At 44.9% G+C, this 22130-nt stretch overlaps 1 protein-coding gene across 1 annotated transcript in view; it reads right to left on the reverse strand.

Moving 5' to 3' along the window:
• Positions 1-22130, reverse strand: part of LOC122544470 (disintegrin and metalloproteinase domain-containing protein 12-like) — a 255817-nt gene that overhangs the window by 153729 nt on the left and 79958 nt on the right. The window contains exons 4-6 of the mRNA XM_087992302.1: positions 16291-16369; positions 7690-7766; positions 6316-6490 (exon numbers count right to left, since the gene is read on the reverse strand). Of these exons, the coding sequence (XP_087848428.1) occupies positions 6316-6490; positions 7690-7766; positions 16291-16369 (331 nt within the window). The remainder of the gene's footprint in view (positions 1-6315; positions 6491-7689; positions 7767-16290; positions 16370-22130) is intronic.

Below are 22130 nucleotides of genomic sequence, written 5' to 3' on the forward strand. Positions count from 1 at the left end.
CAGTTTTGTGGTGTACTATACTTGTGAGAAAATCCAAGGGAATATATTCCAAAACAATCTTCCGCCAACCCAACAGTCCCGGGAGTTTTCAGATACCCAACCTAGCAAGATATTCTTTCTTGCACAAAAAGTGAGGATATTGAAAAGTTTTTTCTTATGCACATTTGCAGGGAACACACTGGGCAGGCCCAAAAGAAGAGAGATCGGGTCCCTCTGCACCCTTACACCCAAAATCCCCTCCATTCCACCTGCCACAGTGCTCCAGTATGTTTGAAGCCTACCACAGGTCCAGAGACAATGGGTGAGAGTGTCCGTACAGACCTTGCACTTGGGACATGTTGAAGATACCCCTGGTTTAAATTTTGACAAATAGTCCAGAACCAAGTGGACCCTATGGAGAATCTTCAACTGTAAAGCATGGGTCCGATTGCAAATTGATACCTTTCTTGCATTTTCCCAAATATCTTCCCACACCTCTGAAGAAACTTCAACGCCTCGCTCTGTCTCCCATATCCTGCAGAGCCAATCGAACTCAGCTGAGGGGCATTCCCCCCAAACTGATGATATAAAGTGCTAACAGAAAGTGTACTTTCAGCATGAACACCCTCCTCTCTATATCGGATTTGTTGGGATCAATCAAAAGTGTAGGTTTTTTTGAATAAAATTCTTAACTTGAAAAAATAAACAGAAGAGTTCTCTTTTAGATAGCTCGTATTTCCATGCTAACTGATCAAAGGACATCATTGTGTCTCCCTCAAATAAATCACCCATGCAAGACACACCCCGAGCTGCCCAACACTTGAATCCTGAATCTAACATGGAGGAGAAAGTGAGGACTGCAGATGCTGGAGATCAGAGCTGAAAATGTGTTGCTGGAAAAGCGCAGCAGGTCAGGCAGCATCCAAGGAGCAGGAGAATCGACGTTTTGGGCATGAGCACTTCTTCAGGAATGAGGAAAGTGTGCCAAGCAGGCTAAGATAAAAGGTCGGGAGGAGGGACTTGGGGGAGGGGCGTTGGAAATGCGATAGGTGGAAGGAGGTCAAGGTGAGGGTGATAAGCCGGAGTGGGGGTGGGGGCGGAGAGATCAGGAAGAAGATTGCAGGTTAGGAAGGTGGTGCCGAGTCCGTGGGTTGGGACTGAGACAAGGTGGGGGGAGGGGAAGTGAGGAAACTGGAGAAATCTGAGTTCATCCATTGTGGTTGGAGGGTTCCTAGGCGGAAGATGAGGCGCTCTTCCTCCAGCTGTCGTGTTGCTATGGTCTGGCGATGGACAAGTCCAAGGACCTGCATGTCCTTGGTGGAGTGGGAAGGGGAGTTGAAGTGTTGAACCACGGGGTGGTTGGGTTGGTTGGTCCGGGTGTCCCAGAGGTGTTCTCTGAAACGTTCTGCAAGTAGGCGGCCTGTCTCCCCAATATAGAGGAGGCCACATCGGGTGCAGCGGATGCAGTAAATGATGTGTGTGGAGGTGCAGGTGAATTTGTGGTGGATATGGAAGGATCCATTGGGGCCTTGGAGGGAAGTAAGGGGGGAGGTATGGGCGCAAGTTTTGCATTTCTTGCGGTTGCAGGAGAAGGTGCCGGAGTGGAGGTTGGGTTGGTGGGGGGTGTGGACCTGACGAGGAAGTCATGGAGGGAGTGATCTTTTTGGATCTATCATCCCTGGTTGAAAACCCAACATGCCCACTATAGGTGTAAGAGAAGATGTTTTGCCAGTATTGTCTTCCCTCTGTCAAATTGCCCTCCATGTTTTAACAGTATGGATAACTATTGGGTTATGGCAATATTCCCTGACTGTCCTCATGTTGTCTAGAAACAGCAAACTGGAAAGGGGGCACGTTTCCTGGGAGGCTTCGATATCTAACCATATTGAGAGAGGGTCCCCACAGGCCCAATCACTCACACAGGATAAGAGCAAACTTAATTGGTAGCTTTTAATGTCCGGAAGGTCCACTCCCCCCCAGTCTGTGAGGCAGTTGCAATTTAACTAATTTAATGAGGGGCTGCTTACGATGCCAAATAAAGGAGCTGAACCAGCCATTCAGCCTCCTGAATGTTTGCTTATTGAAAATCAGGGGGAGCATCCGTATATGGTATAACAAACGGGTGAGAATGTTCATCTTAATAAGTGCACCTCGCCATCCCAACCATTTTCCCTCCTCCTAGCTCAAACCGCACCACAAACACAAGCAGAAAAGAAAGGAAATACACCATGGAATAAAGAACATTTCTTAAAGAAAAAAGGGTAAATACTGCCCCCTCCATCCTTTGGTATAACTTAACTTAGAAATTGAAAGTACATATCTCAACCACCACCAAACATAATTTAAACAAGTTATTACCCCATAGAAGAAAAAAGGAAAAGAAAGCTCCAACTGGACTTCCTCTGTTTTCTTTTAAAAAAACAAAGACTATTTGTACATATTAAATTGTTCAGATGAGGTTAATTTGTCCACAAAGTCTATTGCCTTCTCCGATGTGTCATAGAGAGAGAGGTATAGATCCATTAAAGGTGTTTTACCGGAGCACCACCCGATACCTCAGAGAGTACTGGATCCCAAGCTCTCTCAGTCTTCTCTTGACACCGTCACAGGATATTCTTTTCTGGATCACCGCCGCTGAGAAGTCCTGGAAGAATATGACCTTAGCGCCCTCATAAATTAGGGCCTTTGGATCCTTCCCCTTGATTCTGGAAGCTTCCACGATTCTCTCCTTATCTCTGTAGTGATGAAACTGCACCAGGAGAGGACGAAGATGTTGACCCAGACCTGATCTCCATGCCATGACCCGGTGAGGCCCCTCGATCTTCAAGCCTCTCATGCCAGCCTCCAAGTTAAAGAATTTTGGCATCCAGTCCTCAATAAATTCTGCAGGCCGCTCTCCTTCCTTACCCTCAGGCAGACCAACGATTGGAGTATTCTTTCTCCTGCCCCTGTTCTCAAGATCATCCACTTGGTCATGCAAACTACAGTCCTGCTTCTCCAGGGCTTAGATCCTATCCCTGGAGGAACTGGCATCAACTTCCACCCCTGTGACTCTGCGTTCAACCTCACCCGTCTGCTCTTCCAGGTCTCCAAGCTGCTGTTCATGCTTCTGCAGCATGATAGAGATCGGGGCCAGCTTCTCCTCTATCTGCTGACCCAACATCTCACGAGATTTCGCAAGCTTGTTCACCAGAGCCTGGTAAGTAATTGAGTCCAATGATCCTGCAGGCAAGGCCTTGGGTCCAGCCTCAGACACTTCTCCTCCCTTCTTCAGCATCTCTGGATGGCAAAAACGCAGGTAAGTCAGTTTTTCACAGTTTTCTCAGACTCATTGACCTTTCTAGAATCCCAGGATATCGTGATGGTCCAGGTTGAGCGGGTTAGAAATTCATCCTACTTGTGCTGCAATGCTGAGCTCTGCAATACGATCCTCCCAGATCACCACCATCTTGGATCCCCCCTTCCGTCCAATTTAAAGTACTCTTCCCCCTCCCTTTCCAACATAACCATCCTTTGCCTCCTCCATTGCCACAGTGAACCAGAGCACAAATTAGAGGAACAACACCTCACCATCCACCTGAGCACCTTACAGCCTGGAGGACTAAACATTGAGTTCTCCAGTTTGAAATATCCTCCCTTCCCATCCACCTCCTCTGTTTCCAGCTCCTTCCCCTCCCTTCCATTCCTCTGATCAGCCCTTCCTCTCAGCTCCCAACTGGATTCATTCTTCCCATCCACCAACCAGGTCGTACCCTTGACTAGTGTTGACCTACCCCTACCTCACCTCCCCTGCCCTCTCCCACCCAAAAGCCTCCCCCATAACTCCCCTCCATTCCCTTTACCTGCAGCTTCCCTGACCCCCAGCTAACCCCTGAAGAAGTATTACACCCAAAACGTTGACTTCTCCACCTCCGGATACTGCCTGGGTTGCTGTGTTCTTTCAGCCCCCTGCGTGTGTATCTCCCTGACAGCTCTCTGGCTATCAATGTTTTAATTCCAGTAGTGGCGAGACCAAGCCCTTCTATCAGTCATCATCACATATAGGATGAAAATAAGAACATCTTGTACACGTTTGACACAAAAATAGGAATTTATGGAAAACTTCAGCATGTCTGACATCATCGTCATCCAGCACAGAAGCAGCCCCTTCAATCCAACCCAAGCCCATGCTGACCATAATCCCAAACTAAACTGGTCCCACCTGCCTACTCCTGGCCTGTATCCCTCCTAACCTTTCCTACTCATGTACTTATCCAAATGACGAGGCCAGACCACTCAAAAACATTCTTAAGCAAGCAGCCCAGACCATAACTTTGCAATTTGTTTCGGTAAGTGTACAGTGAAACTTACCTGGAGTAAGTTAGTGAGGTTGACTACCAGGTTTTAAAATAGACAAAAATGTATTCACAAAATTACATAAGGATTCCTGATGAAGGGCTTTTGCCTGAAACATTGATTTTCCTGCTCCTCAGATGCTGCCTGACCTGCTGCATTTTTCCAGCACCACTCTAATCTTGACTCTAATCTCCAGCATCTACAGTACCCACTTTCGCCTACTCAGCTAGAGAGCTGACCACTCCCCTTTCATTATACACATCACTTCTAAAACATGACCACTTTAGCCTGAAGTCTCATCTGTTTACATATAGACATTAGGCCTCTCAACATCCTTTTTCATCTCTGCACCAAACTAGTCACCTTGGAGCCGGGAGGGTTTATGACCCCACTGGAAAAATCAAGGACACAGTATCCTTGAGAAAAGGAACAACTTTTGGAAAAAAGGGACCAGCTTTGTGACACTTTTAAATATTGTAATTGTACCCACATCCACCAGCTCCTCAGGAAGTTCATTCCATACACAAACCAACCTCTGAGTACAAACTTTGCCCCTCATATCTTGTTTAAATCTCTTTCCTCTCACCTTAAAAATGTGTTCCCAGCCTTGAAATCCCACATCTTCGTGAAAAGATAACTACTATTAACTCTATGTATACCCCTCATTATTTTATGAACTTCTATAAAGTCACCTCTCAAGCTCCTCTGCTCCATGAGAAAGTCCCAGCATATTCAGCTTTTCTTTATAATTCAAACCTTCCATCCCCAGCAACACTCTAGCAAATCTCTTCTGAACCCTCTCCAGCTGAACTTTGTTCCTGTAACTGAGCGATCACAACTGGACACAGTATTCCAAAAGAGGTCTCACCAATGTCCCGTACAGTCTGAACATGACTTCCCACCTCCTATACTCAAAGCATCTGTGGAGAAAAATCAAAGATCACATTTCGAGTTGCGTGACCCTTCCTCAGAACAGATTCTCACAGCATCCGCAGTATTTCCAGCTTTTATTTTGTACTCTTTTGAGTTGGGTTTGTTAAGTCGGGATTTCCGTTATTCCATATTCTCTCCTTGTATCCCTGACATAAGATCTCGGAATATGACAAGGTCTTTAAGGTTCATGGGGAATCACCAACAAATCTCCCCTGGTGAGTACCCTTAGTAACAGGCAATGGCCTGCTGAGCTGGACCTCATAACCTGAGCCCTTTATAAAGCAGGTCCAGGGATCGCACGACAGAACTGTCTGTCAGAGCAGGGACAGCCAGTGTGTGCCATGAGTCATGGCTCTATTTTGGTGCTCAACAATAAATGATGTACTTTTTCAGTTAGTTCCCTGTGTTATTACAAAGAGATTTCACAAGGATTTATTAGAGGATGGAATTGGTACTGACTGTCCAAAGGGTGGCAGAATCTGTAATAACATTGTGAAAGGATTAAAATGCTGTTGGGGACTGAAATACACCAGGGCTGGAAAGGTTTGTCATTTGGTTTTAGTTTCATCTTTATTACATTGTTCAAGCATCTCATCATTGGCATTTTTTGCCGTTTTTACTGATTTTTTTTCTGAGCTGAATGATTACTGCTTTACATATCTCTTACAATGGTTCAAACTCTTTCCTGTCAGCACATTTTGTCATCAGTGACAGAAAAAAAGTCTGAAGAATAGTGAAATGATGGGGCAGATGGATGAAAACTGATTGTTTCCAGTCGCTGACAGTCTCGAACAAGAGGTCAGAGAGAAACAATTCAATATAAGAGCTTTATAATAGGAGATTTGCATCACAGAAAGAATAGCGCAGCCATGGATTCATTTCTAGAGTCAGTGCTTCAGAGACAATCTCCATCAATATCGACTTTCAATAGGAGAGCAAGAGAGTCAGAAGGGAAACGGGAATATGCTGAGTAAATGAACCTTCCATGAGCTGCCTGAAGGCTGTGTCTGAGGATTGTATTTTCTATGGGACTTCTTTCTTTCTTTAGTTACAGTGTTCATTACTCACCCTCTGAGAGGGCTGGAGGTGATCGGTCAGGTTTAACTCAAGGGTTAGATTTCTGACTCCACAGCTGCTCGATACTGGCAGGAGGTCTTCAGCTCTGTATAACAAATGACGACCACTTGCATCCCCACCAATAGGTTCAATGACATATGTTTGATTATTGAACACAATCACAGCACTGCAGAAGAGAAACAAACAAAGATAGAGAGAAAACAATCCTTGTAACCTTTACCCTGTTGAATAATATTACAACACAGCAGTGAACTCTTCTGTAATTAAACCAAACACCCAGAAAAGCTCACCTCAGCTTGTAATCTGTTAAATTGAGTGACAGTGAACTCTCAAATTCCACTATTTAAAGAACATAATATCAATTTATCCTTTAACTCTAAAAGTGAACATTAAACAACTATTCACAACTCTAACTCCCCCTTTCTCTTAACTGCTTATTATCTGCCTCCACTCTATAACAATATGTTGTTCCAATAAAACTCTTATGAAAATTAAATCAACATAATTTCAAAATCACACAGCAGCTATCATTTTTGGTGTCTGTCTTCTTATGGCTGAAGATCTTCCTGAGTCATCTTCTTTCTTTTTACTGCGAATAAGTTTCCTCCAAAAAGGTGCCTTTGATGGAGAGTGTTTCCTAATTTCTTGGGTCTCTCTCTCTCTCTCTCTCTCAATGACAGTTGCTCTGCCTGATTTTTTATATCCCCAACATTGGATCATTTCATTGGTTCAATGTTGGCAAACAATAAATTCAAACTTGGTTGGGTTTTATATCCTGGGGCATAATTTAAGATGATTGATTAAATTCAAATTATTGTCAAAATAGCAACTAAAGCTCAGGTATCCATTTCACAGCCAAGTGTTACATATTTTCAATTTTCTCGTAAACTCTTGAGACTGACATCTAGTCATATACACAGGTGCTTGTCGTCCCTCAGTTCAGAACAGCATTCACACTCTTAAGAGTGCAGTACACACCTTCAACTTCTTAACAATAAACACATCCCAGTATAGTTACACAGTAATTGATCCTCACACTGCTGAATAAACACATCCCAGTATAGTTACACAGTAATTGATCCTCACACTGCTGAATAAACACATCCCAGTATAGTTACACAGTAATTGATCCTCACACTGCTGAATAAACACATCCCAGTATAGTTACACAGTAAGTGACCCTCACCCTGCTGAATAAACACATCCCAGTACAGTTACACAGTGAGTGACCCTCATCCTGCTGAATAAACACATCCCAGCACAGTCCCACAGTGAGTGATCCTGCCAAGGGAACATCTTACAGGCTAAAATGTTCTATATCTAAATCCAGTTTAAAACCTGAGAAGAAATAGTCAGATTGTTTACCTGAAACCTGAGCACATGCTTGCAGAGACCTGGGATCCAGGGAATTTTCTCACAGATCCCATGTAGTAACAGCGATACTGTAGGAAAATACATCTCAGCATTAAACCTCCTGATACTGGCAATATCACAAGACTAGGTTCTAGTCCAACAGGTTTATTTGAAAGTACAAGCTTTCGGAGCACTGCTTCTTTGTCAGGTAGCGACCTGATGAAGGAACAGCAGTCCAAAACCTTGTACAGGTAAGCGATCCTTTATCCGAAGTTCCAAAATCCAAAATGGTGGTGGGAGGGGCAGCGGGGATGCGTGGCCCAGCACCGGCAGGCTTGGATTCTCTCTCAAGGTCGATTTTGTTCAGTAGGTCTGCTCCTCCGGTAAGATTTTTAAAAATTTCACCATCAAACTGTCACTTATTCTGAAATTCGAAAAACTCCAAATTCCGAGAAACAGCTGGTTCTGACAATTTCGGATAAAGGATCGTCTACCTGTACTCTCAAATAAATCTGTTGGTCGATAACCTGGTGTTGTGTGATTTGTCCACCCCAGTCCAACACCGGCACCTCAATATTAGAGAATTGAGTCAGTAGTTGCTGATTGAATAAGCTGGGAGAGAGATACAATTAGGGTGACAAAGTTTGCCTGGGTTAATTGTCAGTGGGTACTCAGTATCGTTGTCTGCCCAGAGCTATGTTACACTGTTAGTGCTAAAGTGAGATATTTCTGACTTTAATGTATGGCATGTGAGAATAAATCTGAGAATGAATCACAGAGTTGTTTGTGTTTCTGTTCCAATAATCACTCACTGCACTCTTGAATGCCTCACTCGTACCTGCCTCCACCATATTTCCACAGCACGGAGGCTCAGTGGTTAGCACAACTGCCTCACAGTGCTGGAGGCCTAGGTTTGATTCCAGCCTTGCGTAACTGTGTGGAGTTTGCAGAACAACAAAAACAAGAGAGCACTAAAGGATGATGCAGCACAGTAACAGGCCCTTCAGCCCTTCAAACCTGTGCCAACACATTTTGTTCTTCTATACTAAAACTGTCTTCAGTTACAGGATCCATACCCCTATGTTCACTTCCTATTCATGTACTCATCCACATGCTTCTTGAAAGCTGCTATTTTGTCTGCTTGCACCACCTCCTTGAGCAGCACTCACTGCCCTTTGTGTGAAAAATTTGCCTCAGACATCTCTTTTAAACTTGCCCCCCTCACATCTTGAACCTGTGTCCCCTAGTAATTGACCCCTCCCACCCTGGGAAAAAGCCTCATACTTTCCACTCTATCCACGCCATTCACAATCTTATAAACTTCTATTAGGTCGCCCCCATCAACCTCCTGCATTCCAGTGAAAGCAAACTCAGTCTGTCCAACCTTTTTTCATAGCTAAATCCCCCAGGCCAGGCAACATCCTGGTAAACATTTTCTGGACCCTCTCCAAGGCATCTGTCTGATAGTGTGGTGGCCAGAATTGTACGCATTATTCCAAATGTGGCATAACTAAAGTTCTATAAAGTGTTATGGATGAGACCTGACCTCCTCGAAATCTTTTAGAAAGATAGCCTGTACCCTAACCTTTTCTTATTTTAAAGGTAAATGTGAAGTGTATGTTCCAGATGTGATGCAACTGGTCAAACTACTCGACATTAAGCCACACACAATTTAAACACGATAGTTAAAATACAAACAAAATAAAGAGGAATTTAAAATTCCATAACTATTGACAGACGTAACCAAATAACAGTGCATTGAGTATGGAAGTTGGGATTTCATGTTATAGAGTCAGAGATGTCCAGCATGGAAACAGACCCTTCAGTCAAACCCGTCCATGCCAACCAGATGTCCTAACCCAATCAAGTCCCTTTTGTCAGCACTTGGCCAATATCCCTCTCAAGTCTTCCTGTTCATATATCCATCCCGATTAAATGCTGTAATTGTACCAGCCTCTGCCCTTCATCATCCTATGCTTAATACTCTGACCAATAAAGGAAAACATACCAAATGCCTTCTTCACTATCCCATCTACCTGTGACTCTATTTTCTAGGAACTTTGAAACTATACCCCAATGTCTCTTTGTCCTGAGGACCTTACCATTAACTGTGTAAGTCCTGCTCTGATTTGCTTTTCCAAAATGCAGCACCTCATACTTATCAGGTCTCTAATCTGAAAAGCAACCCTCCATCACCACCCTCTGTCTTCTACCTTCCAGCCGGTTATGTATCCAAATGGCTTGTTATCCCTGTATTCCATGAGATCTCACTTTGTTAACCAGTCTCCCATGCCTTACTGAAGTCCATATAGATCACGTCCACAACTCTGCCCGCATCAATCGTCTTTGTTACTTCTTCAAAAAAACTCAATCAAGTTCGTGAAACATGATTTCCCAAACACAAAGCAATGCTGACTATTCCTGATCTATCCTTGTCTTTCTAAATGGATGTAAATACTGTCCCTCAGGATTCCCTCCAACAACTTGCCCATCACCTATGTCAGGCACCTATTTTGTTATCTGGCTTTTCCTTACCATATTTCTTAAAGAAGTGAGTGAACCATGTTACCCAACCTCCAGTCTTCCGGCACCTCACCTGTGACTATCGATGATACAAATATCTCAGTAAGGGGCCCAGCAATCACTTCCCTAGCTTCCCACTGAGTACAGGGGTACACTTGATCATGTTCTGGGAGCTTATACGCTTTTATGCATTTCAAGACATCCAGCACCTCCTCCTATTTAATATGAACCTTTTTTCAAGATGTCACCATCTATTTCCCCATGTTCTATATCTTCCATGTCCTTCTCCACAGTAAATGCTGATGCAAAATACTCGTTTAGTATCTCCTACATCTTTTGCAGCCCCACACATAGGCTGCCTTGCTGATCTTTGAGGGGCCCTATTCTCTTCCTAGTTACTATTTTGTCCTTATTGTATTTATAAAACCCTTTGGTTTATCATTAGCCCTATTTGCCAAAGCTGTCTCATGTCCCCTTTTGCCCTCCTGATTTCCCTCTGAAGTATACCCCTACTGCCTTCATATTCCCAAGGATTCACTCAATCTCTCCTGCCTTTACCTGACATAGGAGAAAGTGAGGACTGCAGATGCTGGGGATCAGAGCTGAAAATGTGTTGCTGGAAAAGCACAGCAGGTCAGGCAGCATCCAAGGAACAGGAGAATCGACGTTTCGGGCATAAGCCCTTCTTCAGGAAAAAGGGCTTTACCTGACATAAGCTTCCCTCTTTTTCTTAACTGAAACCTCAATTTCTCTAGTCATCCAGCATTCCCTATACCTACCGGCCTTTCCTTTCAGCCTAACAGGAATCTACTGTCTCTGGACTCTCGTTATCTCATTTCTGAAGGCTTCCTATTTTCCAGCTGTCCCTTTACTTGCGAACATCTGCCCCCAGTCAGCTTTTGAAAGTTCTTGCCTCACACCATCAAAATTAGCTTTCCTCTAATTTCAAACTTCAACCTTTAGATCCCATCTATCCGTTGCCATCACTATTTTAAAACTGATATAATTATGGTCCCTGGCCCCAACATGCTCCCCTACTGACACCTCAGTCACCTCCTTATTTCCCAAAAGCAGGTCAAGTTTTGCACCTTCTTCTGTCGATACATCCACATACTGAATCAGAAAATGTTCTTGCATACACTTAACAAATTCCTCTTCATTTAAACCCTTAACATGATGGCAGTGCCAGTCTATGATTAGATTCCTTACAGTTTGAAAATAGGCCATGTGGCCCAGCAAGTCCACACCGACACTCTGAAGCATAACCCAGACTCATTTCCACCTAACACTACAGGCAATTCACCTGTCCTGCACATCTTTGGACTGTTTAATTTATTAGTCCTACCTTGTTCTCTGCTCTGTCCCTGCCTGTTCTGATTGTTTGACTCGCTTCTTTTCCCAACTGCCCTTCCAATTTAGGTGCAATCCATTCTTCTTGTACAGGTGACTTCTACCCCTGAAGAGATTCCAATGATCCAAAAATATGAACTCTTCTCCCTTGCACCAGGTCCTCAGCCACACATTTATCTGCTCTATCCTCCTATTCCTACTCTCAGGAGCTCGCAGCACCGAGAGTAATCCAGATATTACTACACTCATGGACCTCATTTTTAAATTCCTGCTTAACTTTCTGTATTATCCCTTCAGAATTTCAACCTTTTCCTTTCCTATGTCATTGATTCCAATATGTACAATGACCTCCTGCTGGTCCCTCTCCCCTTTGAGGACACTCTGCACCCTCTCTGAGACATCCTTGATCCTGGCAACAGGAAGGCAACACATCATTCTGATTTTTCACTGATGGCCGTAGAAACGTCTGTCTGTGCCTCTGACTTGAGAATCCTCTATCATAATCAATCGCTTGGAATCCAAAGTACCCCTTATTACATTCGAGCCTACCTTGATAACAGAAACTTGGCTTTTCATTTCCCTGAGAGTCCATCACCCCTACATTTTCTAAAGCAGCATAATTGTTTGAAATGGGAAGAGCCACAGAAGACTCCTGCACTACCTGCATAACTCTCCTACCTTTCCTGGAGTTAACCCATCTATCCGACTGTATCTGTAGCCTTTCTCCCTTCCTATAACTGCCATCCATCACACCTCATTGCTCTTGTAAATTCCTCATTGCCTCCAACTGTCACTCCAAATGATCCATTCGATCTGATAGGATTCACAACGAAAGACATATCCTGCAGCCATAATCCTCAGTAACCTGTAAATTCTCCCACACCCAACAAGAAGAGCATTTACTAAAGGCCATCTTTGCTCCTTTACAATCTACAGACCCCAAAAATAGCCCCATCTTATTGCTCTAAAAAAATTTTCTCCAGGCTAACTTCATACTTATGTCTTATATTTTTAAGGTTTAATCAAGATACAGATCTCAATAAACATATAATCAAGAAAGAAACCACTCTACCCACTACTGTAGACTAACAGCAAGGTTACACTTTAAAAACTATACACTTAACTGATCCTGTGCTGTGAGCTCTCCCACACAGGTTCCTCCAAGATCAGTTATGAATTTTACTGTTTGTTAAGTTTTGTTAGACACACTCCGATGTCCAGACATCCATGAATTCCAACAGCAAATGCAGTAACTGCGCAGATTCACTGCTGTTAACCCACAGATTCACTGCTGTGTCAGTTAGCATTGTGGGTTTCTTTCTCTCCTTCACTGATCATGTGCTGTGTGTTGCCTGTCCTTCTCCCTTTTCAAAGTGCTGTTGTTTTGACGTTTTTTCACCAAAGTTCCAAAACAATGCAACAGCATACAGAACAGTAATTGCTGCTCTTGGAATTCAAGGAAATCACGTCCAACTCCTAAAATACCTAAAAGAAAGAGCAGCTCTTACAGCCACAATTTTTTCCCGTCCTCCATCTTGAATTACCCAGAATGTTGCGGTTGTACAGGACATTGGTTAGGCCGCTTTTGGAATACTGTGTGTAATTCTGGTCTTGTTGCTGGAAGAAGGATGTTGTGAAACATGAAAGTGTTCAGAAAAGATTTATAAATATGTTAGTGGGTTTGGGCTGTAGGGAGAGGGTTACTTTCCTTGGACCATCGGAGGCTGAGAGTCGACCTTATAGGGGTTTATAAGATCACAAGGGGAATGGATAGGGTAAATAGACAAAGTCTTTTCCCTGGGGTGGGGAGTCTAAATCTGGAGGGCGTAGGTTTAAGATGAGAGGGAGCAAATTTAACAGGGACCTAAAGGGCAACTTCTTCACACAGAGGGTGATGCGTGTACAGAATGAGCTGCCAGAGGAAGTGGTGGAAGACTTTACAAGTGCAACATTTAACAAGCATCCAATGGGTATATGGATAGGAAGGGTTTAGAGGGATATGGGCCAAATGCTGGCAAATGGGATTAGGTTAATTTAGGATATCTGTTCAGCATTGATGAGTTGGACCAAAGGGTATGTTTCCATGGTTTATGTCTCTATGACTCTACAGTAGATACAGTACCTATTAATAATTAACTGTTCCAATATGGTAACATCCCACAAACACACTCCTTTGCAAAAAGGCAAATTCATACACAGATTCTTACATGCCATTCTCCAAGCTTTGAGGAGACAACATCAAGAGAGATTTCAGCGAAAGTAGCAGCTCGGAATCATTCACTGAAATTTCTAATTCTTCTGGGACCCCAAACAGCTTCTGATTGCTAATGTTAAAAAAAACGCTTGGTCTGTGAGAACTGGCCACTCCCATTCAAGCTGCTTCTCTTGTTCCAACCTTTTAAAAAAACAAATCTAAAGGCCTCCTCAATTGTTTACTTCGGCCATCTCCAGTAGCTGGTTCCACGCCTCTGCCTTCAAAACCTCTCTCCAAAAAAAAAATCCCAGGGACAAAATGACCTTTTTAAAATGACAAAATTGTCACAAAAGCTGCAGCATAACTTGCCTATCCTGATACTCAGTGCCCCTCCCAATGAAGGCAAGCATGCCGGAAGCCTTTTTCTTTTAACCATCTTATCTATCTGTGCTGCCACCTTCAGTAATCTGTGGACCTGCACATCCAGATCCCTCTGCAAATCAATACTCTGAAGGGTTCTGCCGTTCACTGTATAATTTCCACCTGTATTTGACCTTCCAAAATGTATTACCTCGCATTTATCTGGCTTAATCTCCATCTGTCATTTTTCTGCCCATGCCTCCAACCGTTCTATATCCGGCTGTACCCTTGACAATCCTCCTCAATGTCTGCAACTCCACTATTCTTTGTATTGTCCACAAATGTACAAATTAGACCAGTCACATTTTCTTCCAAATCATTTATGTGAACAGTAGAGGTCCCAGCACTGATCATTGTGGAACACTACTAGTCGCAGCCCTCCATTGTGAAAAGCATCCTTCCACCGATACCTCTATCTCCTAGGACTAAGCCAGTTCTGTATTCATCTTGTTAGCTCACCCCTGATACCATATGACTTCACCTTTTGTGTCTGTCGTGAGAGACCTTGTCAAAGGCTTTACTGAAGTCCATGTGGATAAAATCACCTATGTTTCCCTCATCAATCATCTTCACCTCCTCAAAAAACTTTTCCCATGCACAAAATCATGCTGTCTGTCACTAAGAAGTCCATTTGCTTCTAAATGCGTGTGGATCTTGTCCCTGTGAATCTTTTCCATTAATTTCCCTGCCACCGATTTGAGACTCACAGGCCTGTAATTTCCTGGATTAACACTGCTACCTTTCTTAAACAATGGGACAACATTGGCTATTCTCTAGTCCTGTGGGGGGACCTCACTTGCAGCCAAAGATGTCTATCAATGCTCCAGCAATTTGATCTCTTGCCTCCCTCGATATTCTGAGAGAGATCCCATCAGGATCCTGGGGTTTATCTACCTTAACGCTTTTTAAGATGCACAACACCGCTTCCTTTTTAATAGCAACTTGGCTTAGAAATTGGACACAGCCTTTCCTGACATCATCCTCAACCAATTCCTTTTCTTTGGTGAATACTGACACAAAGTATTCATTTAGGACCTCACCTCCCTCTTCTTGCTCCACACATAGATTAAAAATGTGTTGCTGGAAAAGCGCAGCAGGTCAGGCAGCATCAAAGGAACAGGAGAATCGACATTTCGGGCATAAGCCCTTCTTCAGGAATGAGGAGGGTGTGCCAAGCAGGCTAAGACAAAAGGGAAGGAGGAGGGACTTGGGGGAGGAGCGCTGGGAATATGATAGGTGGAAGGAGGTTAAGGTGAGGGTGATAGGCCTAATATTGTTGTAGTTCACCTTCCACTGGGCCACTCCCATGGTGCCAGGAAATTGGCTGCTGCTGTCATCCTCTTTAAGGCCAATTCTCTTAACAGTATCTAAAACGGTATCTCTGTTTTGCAGGGGAATAGCCACAGGAGATTTCTTCACTGCCTGCTCAGCCCTCCTGCTCTGCCTCCTGTCAAAACAGCAACCAACTCAGGTATCCATTTCACAGCCAAACATTACATATTTCCAGTTTTCTAGTACACTCTGAGACTGCCATCGAGTCATGTGACACAGTCTCCTTCAAGGCAGGCAGGGATGAGCTGTAAGTGCAGGTCTAGCCTAAATTTCCACACTGATGACCAAACAGAAATAAGGTCCCTATCAAATGCTAGTCATTACATCTTGCCAACCCAGAAATGATACGTTTCTGCCTCTTATTATTCAGCCAACTCCTATTGACACCAACATGTTTTCCCCTAAACATTAGATTTTTTTTCCCCAAAATATGAATCTAACGATTGGATGGTTTGATTTCCCCACAATCCATTGCCAATTAAGATCCAAGTGGCTGATAATGGTCCCTCTGCTGTTCCTGTATGTTGGTGGTGGAGGGAAAATATTGAAAGTGGTTGTTGAGGTACCAGTCAAACAGGCTGCTTTATCCCAGGTCATAGAGTCATAGAAGAAGCTCTGGTGATGCCTGATTTGCAATCCTCCAGGCAAGTCCCAACTCCTATCTTTCCAAACAGAAGCCAAAGTGCTTTGATGCTGACAACATATGCACCGGACAGCTAAGGAAGAAATAGCAGGAATAGGAAAGAGAAAGAAAGATATTGCAGTTCTCTCTTTAAAACTTATTGCACTCTCACCATTCCAGTGTCTGTCTCTGTCACTAGAGTCCCATTGGCATCATAATGCGATACCTGGAACCCTCTGGGCAAGAGGAATCTGTGGAAAGAAAGAGAATGAGAGTGAATGACAGAGGCACTTCGCATTGCTCTGTCCATGGAGGAATACACACTATCTGACCCTGTGAGTAATAAACTAGAATAGAGCCCAGAGCTGAAAATGTGCTGCTGGAAAAGCGCAGCAGGTCAGGCAGCATCCAAGGAGCAGGAGAATCGACGTTTCGGGCATGAGCCCTTCTTCAGGAATGAGGAAAGTGTGCCAAGCAGGCTAAGATAAAAGGGAGGGAGGAGGGACTTGGGGGAGGGGCGTTGGAAATGCAATAGGTGGAAGGAGGTTAAGGTGAGGGTGATAAGGTGAGGGTGATAGGCAGGAGTGGGGATGGGGGCGGAGAGGTCAGGAAGAAGATTGCAGGTCAAAAAGGCGGTGCTGAGTCCGAGGGTTGGGACTGAGACAAGGTGGGGGGAGGGGAAATGAGGAAACTGGAGAAATCTGAGTTCATCCCTTGTGGTTGGAGGGTTCCTCGGTGGAAGATGAGGTGCTCTTCCTCCAGCTGTCGTGTTGCTATGGTCTAGCAATGGACGAGTCCAAGGACCTGCATGTCCTTGGCACTCCACCAAGTACATGCAGGTCCTTGGCACTCCACCAAAGACATGCAGGTCCTTGGGCTCCTCCATCACCAGACCATAGCAACACGACGGCTGGAGGAAGAATACCTCATCTTCCGCCTAGGAACCCTCCAACCACAAGGGATGAACTCAGATTTCTCCAGTTTCCTCATTTCTCCTCCCCCACCTTATTTCAGTCCCAACCCTCGGACTCAGCACCGCCCCCTTGACCCGCAAATCTTCTTCCCGACCTCTCTGCCCCCACCCCCACTCCGGCCTATCACCCTCACCTTAACCTCCTTCCACCTATTGCATTTCCAATGCCCCTCCCCCAAGTCCCTCCTCCCTACCTTTTATCTTAGCCTGCTTGGCACACTTTCCTCATTCCTGAAGAAGGGCTTATGCCTGAAAAGCCGATTCTCCTGCTCCTTGGATGCTGCCTGACCTGCTGTGCTTTTCCAGCACCACATTTTCAGCTCTGACCTCCAGCATCTGCAGTCCTCACTTTCTTCTACAGTAAAGCCCACTCTACCCTGACCTTAAATTATATTTGTTTATTATTGGCAGGGTTTCTGCATGCTGGCTAGACCCGATCTGTATGCCCATCATTAGTCTCCTGGTGAATGCTGTGCATAACATAGACCTCAAAAAGTAAATTTGCAGATGACATATCATTGGCTGAATAAGTTAACAATGAAGACGACAGCTGTTGACTGCAGGACGATATCAATAGGGTTTGAGAGGATGGAAAGAAGCACCAATGAAATTGAATAGAACCATCTGATAGCATGGAAGGAGGTCCATCAGCCCATGTTGCTCGTCCCAGTCACCAAACCTTGATCTATTCTCACCTCACTTTCCAGCACTTGGCCCTGAACCTTATATATTAATTATCTCAAGTGTTCATTTGAATAGCTCTTAAATGTCTCGGGGGTTCCTGCCCTGACCGGCTTTACAGGCAATGAGTCCCAGATACCCACAATCCTCTGATTGAAAAACTATGCAACTCAAGTCCCACCTGAACCTCCTGATTCTTATCTTATCACTCTACCTGCTAATTAATGGCCCTTCTATTCATGCCAAAAGTTCTCCCAATAAACCATGTCTTTGCTCCTCAGAACCTGTTGGTGTGCATTGATCAGATCTCCTCCATGTCCCACTGAGTCTTCTCTGAATTAAACAGTGTTAGGGAAAAGTTAACATGGTTGGCTTGGAAGCCATTTTCCTAATCCGACTGAGAAACTTTTGTGTCCCCAGAACTTTGCTGGCTGTGCATTCCTTACTATGAGGTAATGTGAAAGGTTGGCCTTATCTTCCTAAGGTGTCAAATCAGTGTTTCCTCTGTTTGAAGAATGATCAGTGCAGGCTGTAGAACCAGTCAAGCAGATATAGACTTGTCAACTAGTCCCCACTTCCTTCACGTGTTATTTCCACTTCACGGTCATTCAGCTAATTGGGGACATCTCTGCTTAGTGTTAACAATCTGTGTAAATAGAACAAATGGTGATGCTATTTGTTCTGTCCACTTGTGGAATGCATAATAGTGCTTTAGTTTTGACCCTAATGGCTAACCTCTAAGTTTGTAAGAAGATTTGTAGCTCAGGTGTTTGTTGTTGTGGTTCTGTTCGCCGAGCTGGGAATTTGTGTTGCAGACGTTTCGTCCCCTGTCTAGGTGACATCCTCAGTGCTTGGGAGCCTCCTGTGAAGCACTTCTGTGATCTTTCCTCCGGCATTTGTAGTGGTTTGAATCTGCCACTTCCGTTTATCAGTTCCAGCTGACTGCAGTGGCTGGTATATTGGGTCCAGGTCGATGTGCTTATTGATTGAATCTGTGGATGAGTGCCATGCCTCTAGGAATTCCCTGGCTGTTCTCTGTTTGGCTTGTCCTATAATAGTAGTGTTGTCCCAGTCGAATTCATGTTGCTTGTCAAAAGCATGTGTGGCTACTAAGGATAGCTGATCGTGTCGTTTCGTCGCTAGTTGGTGTTCATGGATGCGGATCGTTAGCTGTCTTCCTGTTTGTCCTATGTGGTGTTTTGTGCAGTCCTTGCTTGGGATTTTATACACTACATTGGTTTTGCTCATGCTGAGTATCGGGTCCTTCGTTCTGGTGAGTTGTTGTCTGAGTGGCTGTTGGTTTGTGTGCTGTTATGTGTGCTAGTGGTCGCAGTAGTCTGGCTGTCAGTTCGGAAATACTCTTGATGTATGGTAGTTTGGCTAGTCCTTTGGGTGCGGCATGTCCTCGTTCCGTTATCTTTCCCTTAGGCATCTGTTGATGAAATTGCGTAGGTATCCATTTTTGGCGAATACATTGTAGAGGTGTTCTTCTTCCTCTTTTTGCAGTTCTGGTGTGCTGCAGTGTGTTGTGGCCCTTTTGAATAGTGTCTTGATGCAACTTCTTTTGTGTGTCTTGGGGCGGTTGCTTTCGTAGTTCAGGACTTGGGTCTGTGTGTGTGGCTTTCCTGTATACCTTTGTGGTGAATTCTCCATTAGGTATTCTCATTACCATCATGTCTAGGAATGGGAGTTGGTTGTCCTTTTCTTCCTCTCTAGTGAATCGGATTCCTGTGAGTGTGGTGTTGATGATCTGGTGTGTGTTCTCTATTTCTGTGTTTTTAATGATTACAAAGGTGTCATCCACATATCTGACCCAGAGTTTGGGTTGTATTTGCGGTAAGACTGTTTGTTCTAATCTTTGCATTACCACTTCTGCTATGAGTCCAGAGGTGGGTGAGTCCATGGGTATGCCGTTGATTTGTTCATATATTTGGTTGTTGAATGTGAAGTGTGTTGTGAGGCACTGATCCACTAGTTTGAGTATGCCGTCTTTGTTGATAGGTTCAACGTCTGTTCTGTACGTCCAGCAGGTTGGCTATTGTTTCTCTGGCTAGGGTTTTGTCGATAGAGGTAAACAGTGCTGTTACATCGAATGAGACCATGGTTATTCCTTGTCTATGTGTATATTTCTGATGATGTCCAAGAATTCTTAGTAGCCACACACGCAGATGACAAGCAACATGAATTCGACTGGGACAACACTACTATTATAGGACAAACCAAACAGAGAACAGCCAGGGAATTCCTAGAGGCATGGCACTCATCCACAGATTCAATCAATAAGCACATCGACCTGGACCCAATATACCGACCACTGCAACAGACAGCTGGAACTGATAAACGGAAGTGGCAGATTCAAACCACTACAAATGCCGGAGGAAAGATCACAGAAGCGCTTCACAGGAGGCTCCCAAGCACTGAGGATGTCACCTAGACAGGGGACGAAACGTCTGCAACACAAATTCCCAGCTCGGCGAACAGAACCACAACAACGGCTAACCTCTAATTTAGTACCAACTTGTAAGCATACCAAACTGTAATTAACGATCAGCTCCTATCTGCTCTCTCTATATAACCCTGTAGTATCCTGATGTACTTCGGAATAGCACTGAGCCACAGTTAGGATGGTGAATTCCCCATGATATAAAATGTAATAAACTAATAAGTTCTCAAGGTCTGAGTCTCGAGAGTTTTCTTCAACAAACAGCCTATCAAGTCTGTCTTCACAGTTGAATCACTCCAGCTCAGGCAACATCCTAATCGATCACATCTGCACCAGCTCCAGTGCAATCACAGAGTGCAGTCAATCTGAAGGTTATGCATTTGAGAAAGATAATCAAACCAAGGGAACTTTCCTATTCGCCATGCATGAGGTGTGGGCATTGCTGGATTGGTCACATTTAGTAGGAGAAAGTGAGGACTGCAGATGCTGGAGATCAGAGCTGAAAAATGTGTTGCTGGAAAAGCGCAGCAGGTCAGGCAGCATCAAAGGAGCAGGAGAATCGACGTTTCGTGCATAAGCCCTTCTTCAGAATAAGGAGGGTGTGCCAAGCAGGCTAAGATAAAAGGTAGGAAGGAGGGACTTGGGGGAGGGGTGTTGGGAATGCGATAGGTGGAAGGAGGTTAAGGTGAGGGTGATAGGCCGGAGAGGGAGTGGGGGCAGAGAGGTCGGGAAGAAGATTGCACGTCAAGAAGGCAGTGCTGAGTCCGAGGGTTGGAACTGAGAAAAGGTGGGGGGAAGGGAAATGAAGAAGCTGGAGGAATCAGCATTCATTCCTTGTGGTTGGAGGGTTCCTAGGCGGAAGATGAGTCGCTCTTCCTCCAGGCGTCGTGTTGCCATGGTCTGGCGATGGAGGAGGCCAAGGACCTGCATGTCCTTGGCGGAGTGGGAGGGGGAATTAAAGTGTTCAGCCACGGGGTGGTTGGGTTCGTTGGTGCAGGTGTCCCAGAGGTGTTCTCTGAAATATTCCGCAAGTAGGCGGCCTGTCTCTCCAGTGTATAGGAAGCCACATCGGGTGCAGCAGATGCAGTAAAAGATGTGTGTGGAGGTGCAAGTGAATTTGTGATGGATATGGAATGATCCCTTGGGGCCTTGGAGGGAAGTGAGGGGGTGGTGTGGGCGCAAGTTTTGCATTTCTTGCGGTTGCAGGAGAAGGTACCGGGAGTGGAGTTTGGGTTGGTGAGGGGTGTGGACCTGACGAGGGAGTCGCAGAGGGAGTGGTCTTTTCAGAACGCTGATAGGGGAGTGGAGGGAAATATGTCCTTGGTGGTGGGGTCTGTTTGGAGGTGGCGGAAATGACCAAGGATGATATGATGTATCTGGAGGTTGGTGGGATGGTAGGTGAGGACCAATGGGGTTCTATCCTGGTGGCGATTGGAGGGGCGGGGTTCTAGGGCGGAGGAGCGGGAAGTGGAGGAGATGCGGTGGAGAGCATCATCAACCACGTCGGAGAGGAAATTGCGGTCTTTGAAGAAGGAGGCCATCTGGGTTGTTTGGTATTGGGATTGGTCCTCCTGGGAGCAGATGCGATGGAGGTGAAGAAATTGGGAATATGGGCTGGTGTTTTTACAGGGGGCAGGGTGGGAGGAGGTGTAATCTAGGTAGCTGTGGGAGTCAGTCGGTTTATAGTAAACGTCCGTGTTGAGTCAGTCGTCCGAGATAGAAATGGACAGGTCTCGGAAGGGGAGGGAGGAGTCTGAGACGGTCCAGGTAAATTTGAGGTCGGGGTGGAAAGTGTTAGTAAAGTGGATGAACAGTTCAACCTCCTCGTGGGAGCACAAGGTAGTGCCGATACAATCATCGATGTTGCGGAGGAAAAGGTGGGGGGTGGTGCCAAGTGTAGCTGTGGAAGATGGAC

The sequence above is a fragment of the Chiloscyllium plagiosum genome, unplaced genomic scaffold (genome assembly GCF_037043375.1).
Source record: "Chiloscyllium plagiosum isolate Xiang-an unplaced genomic scaffold, Cpla_swu_hap1 HiC_scaffold_1, whole genome shotgun sequence".
Taxonomy (NCBI): Eukaryota; Metazoa; Chordata; class Chondrichthyes; order Orectolobiformes; family Hemiscylliidae; genus Chiloscyllium; species Chiloscyllium plagiosum.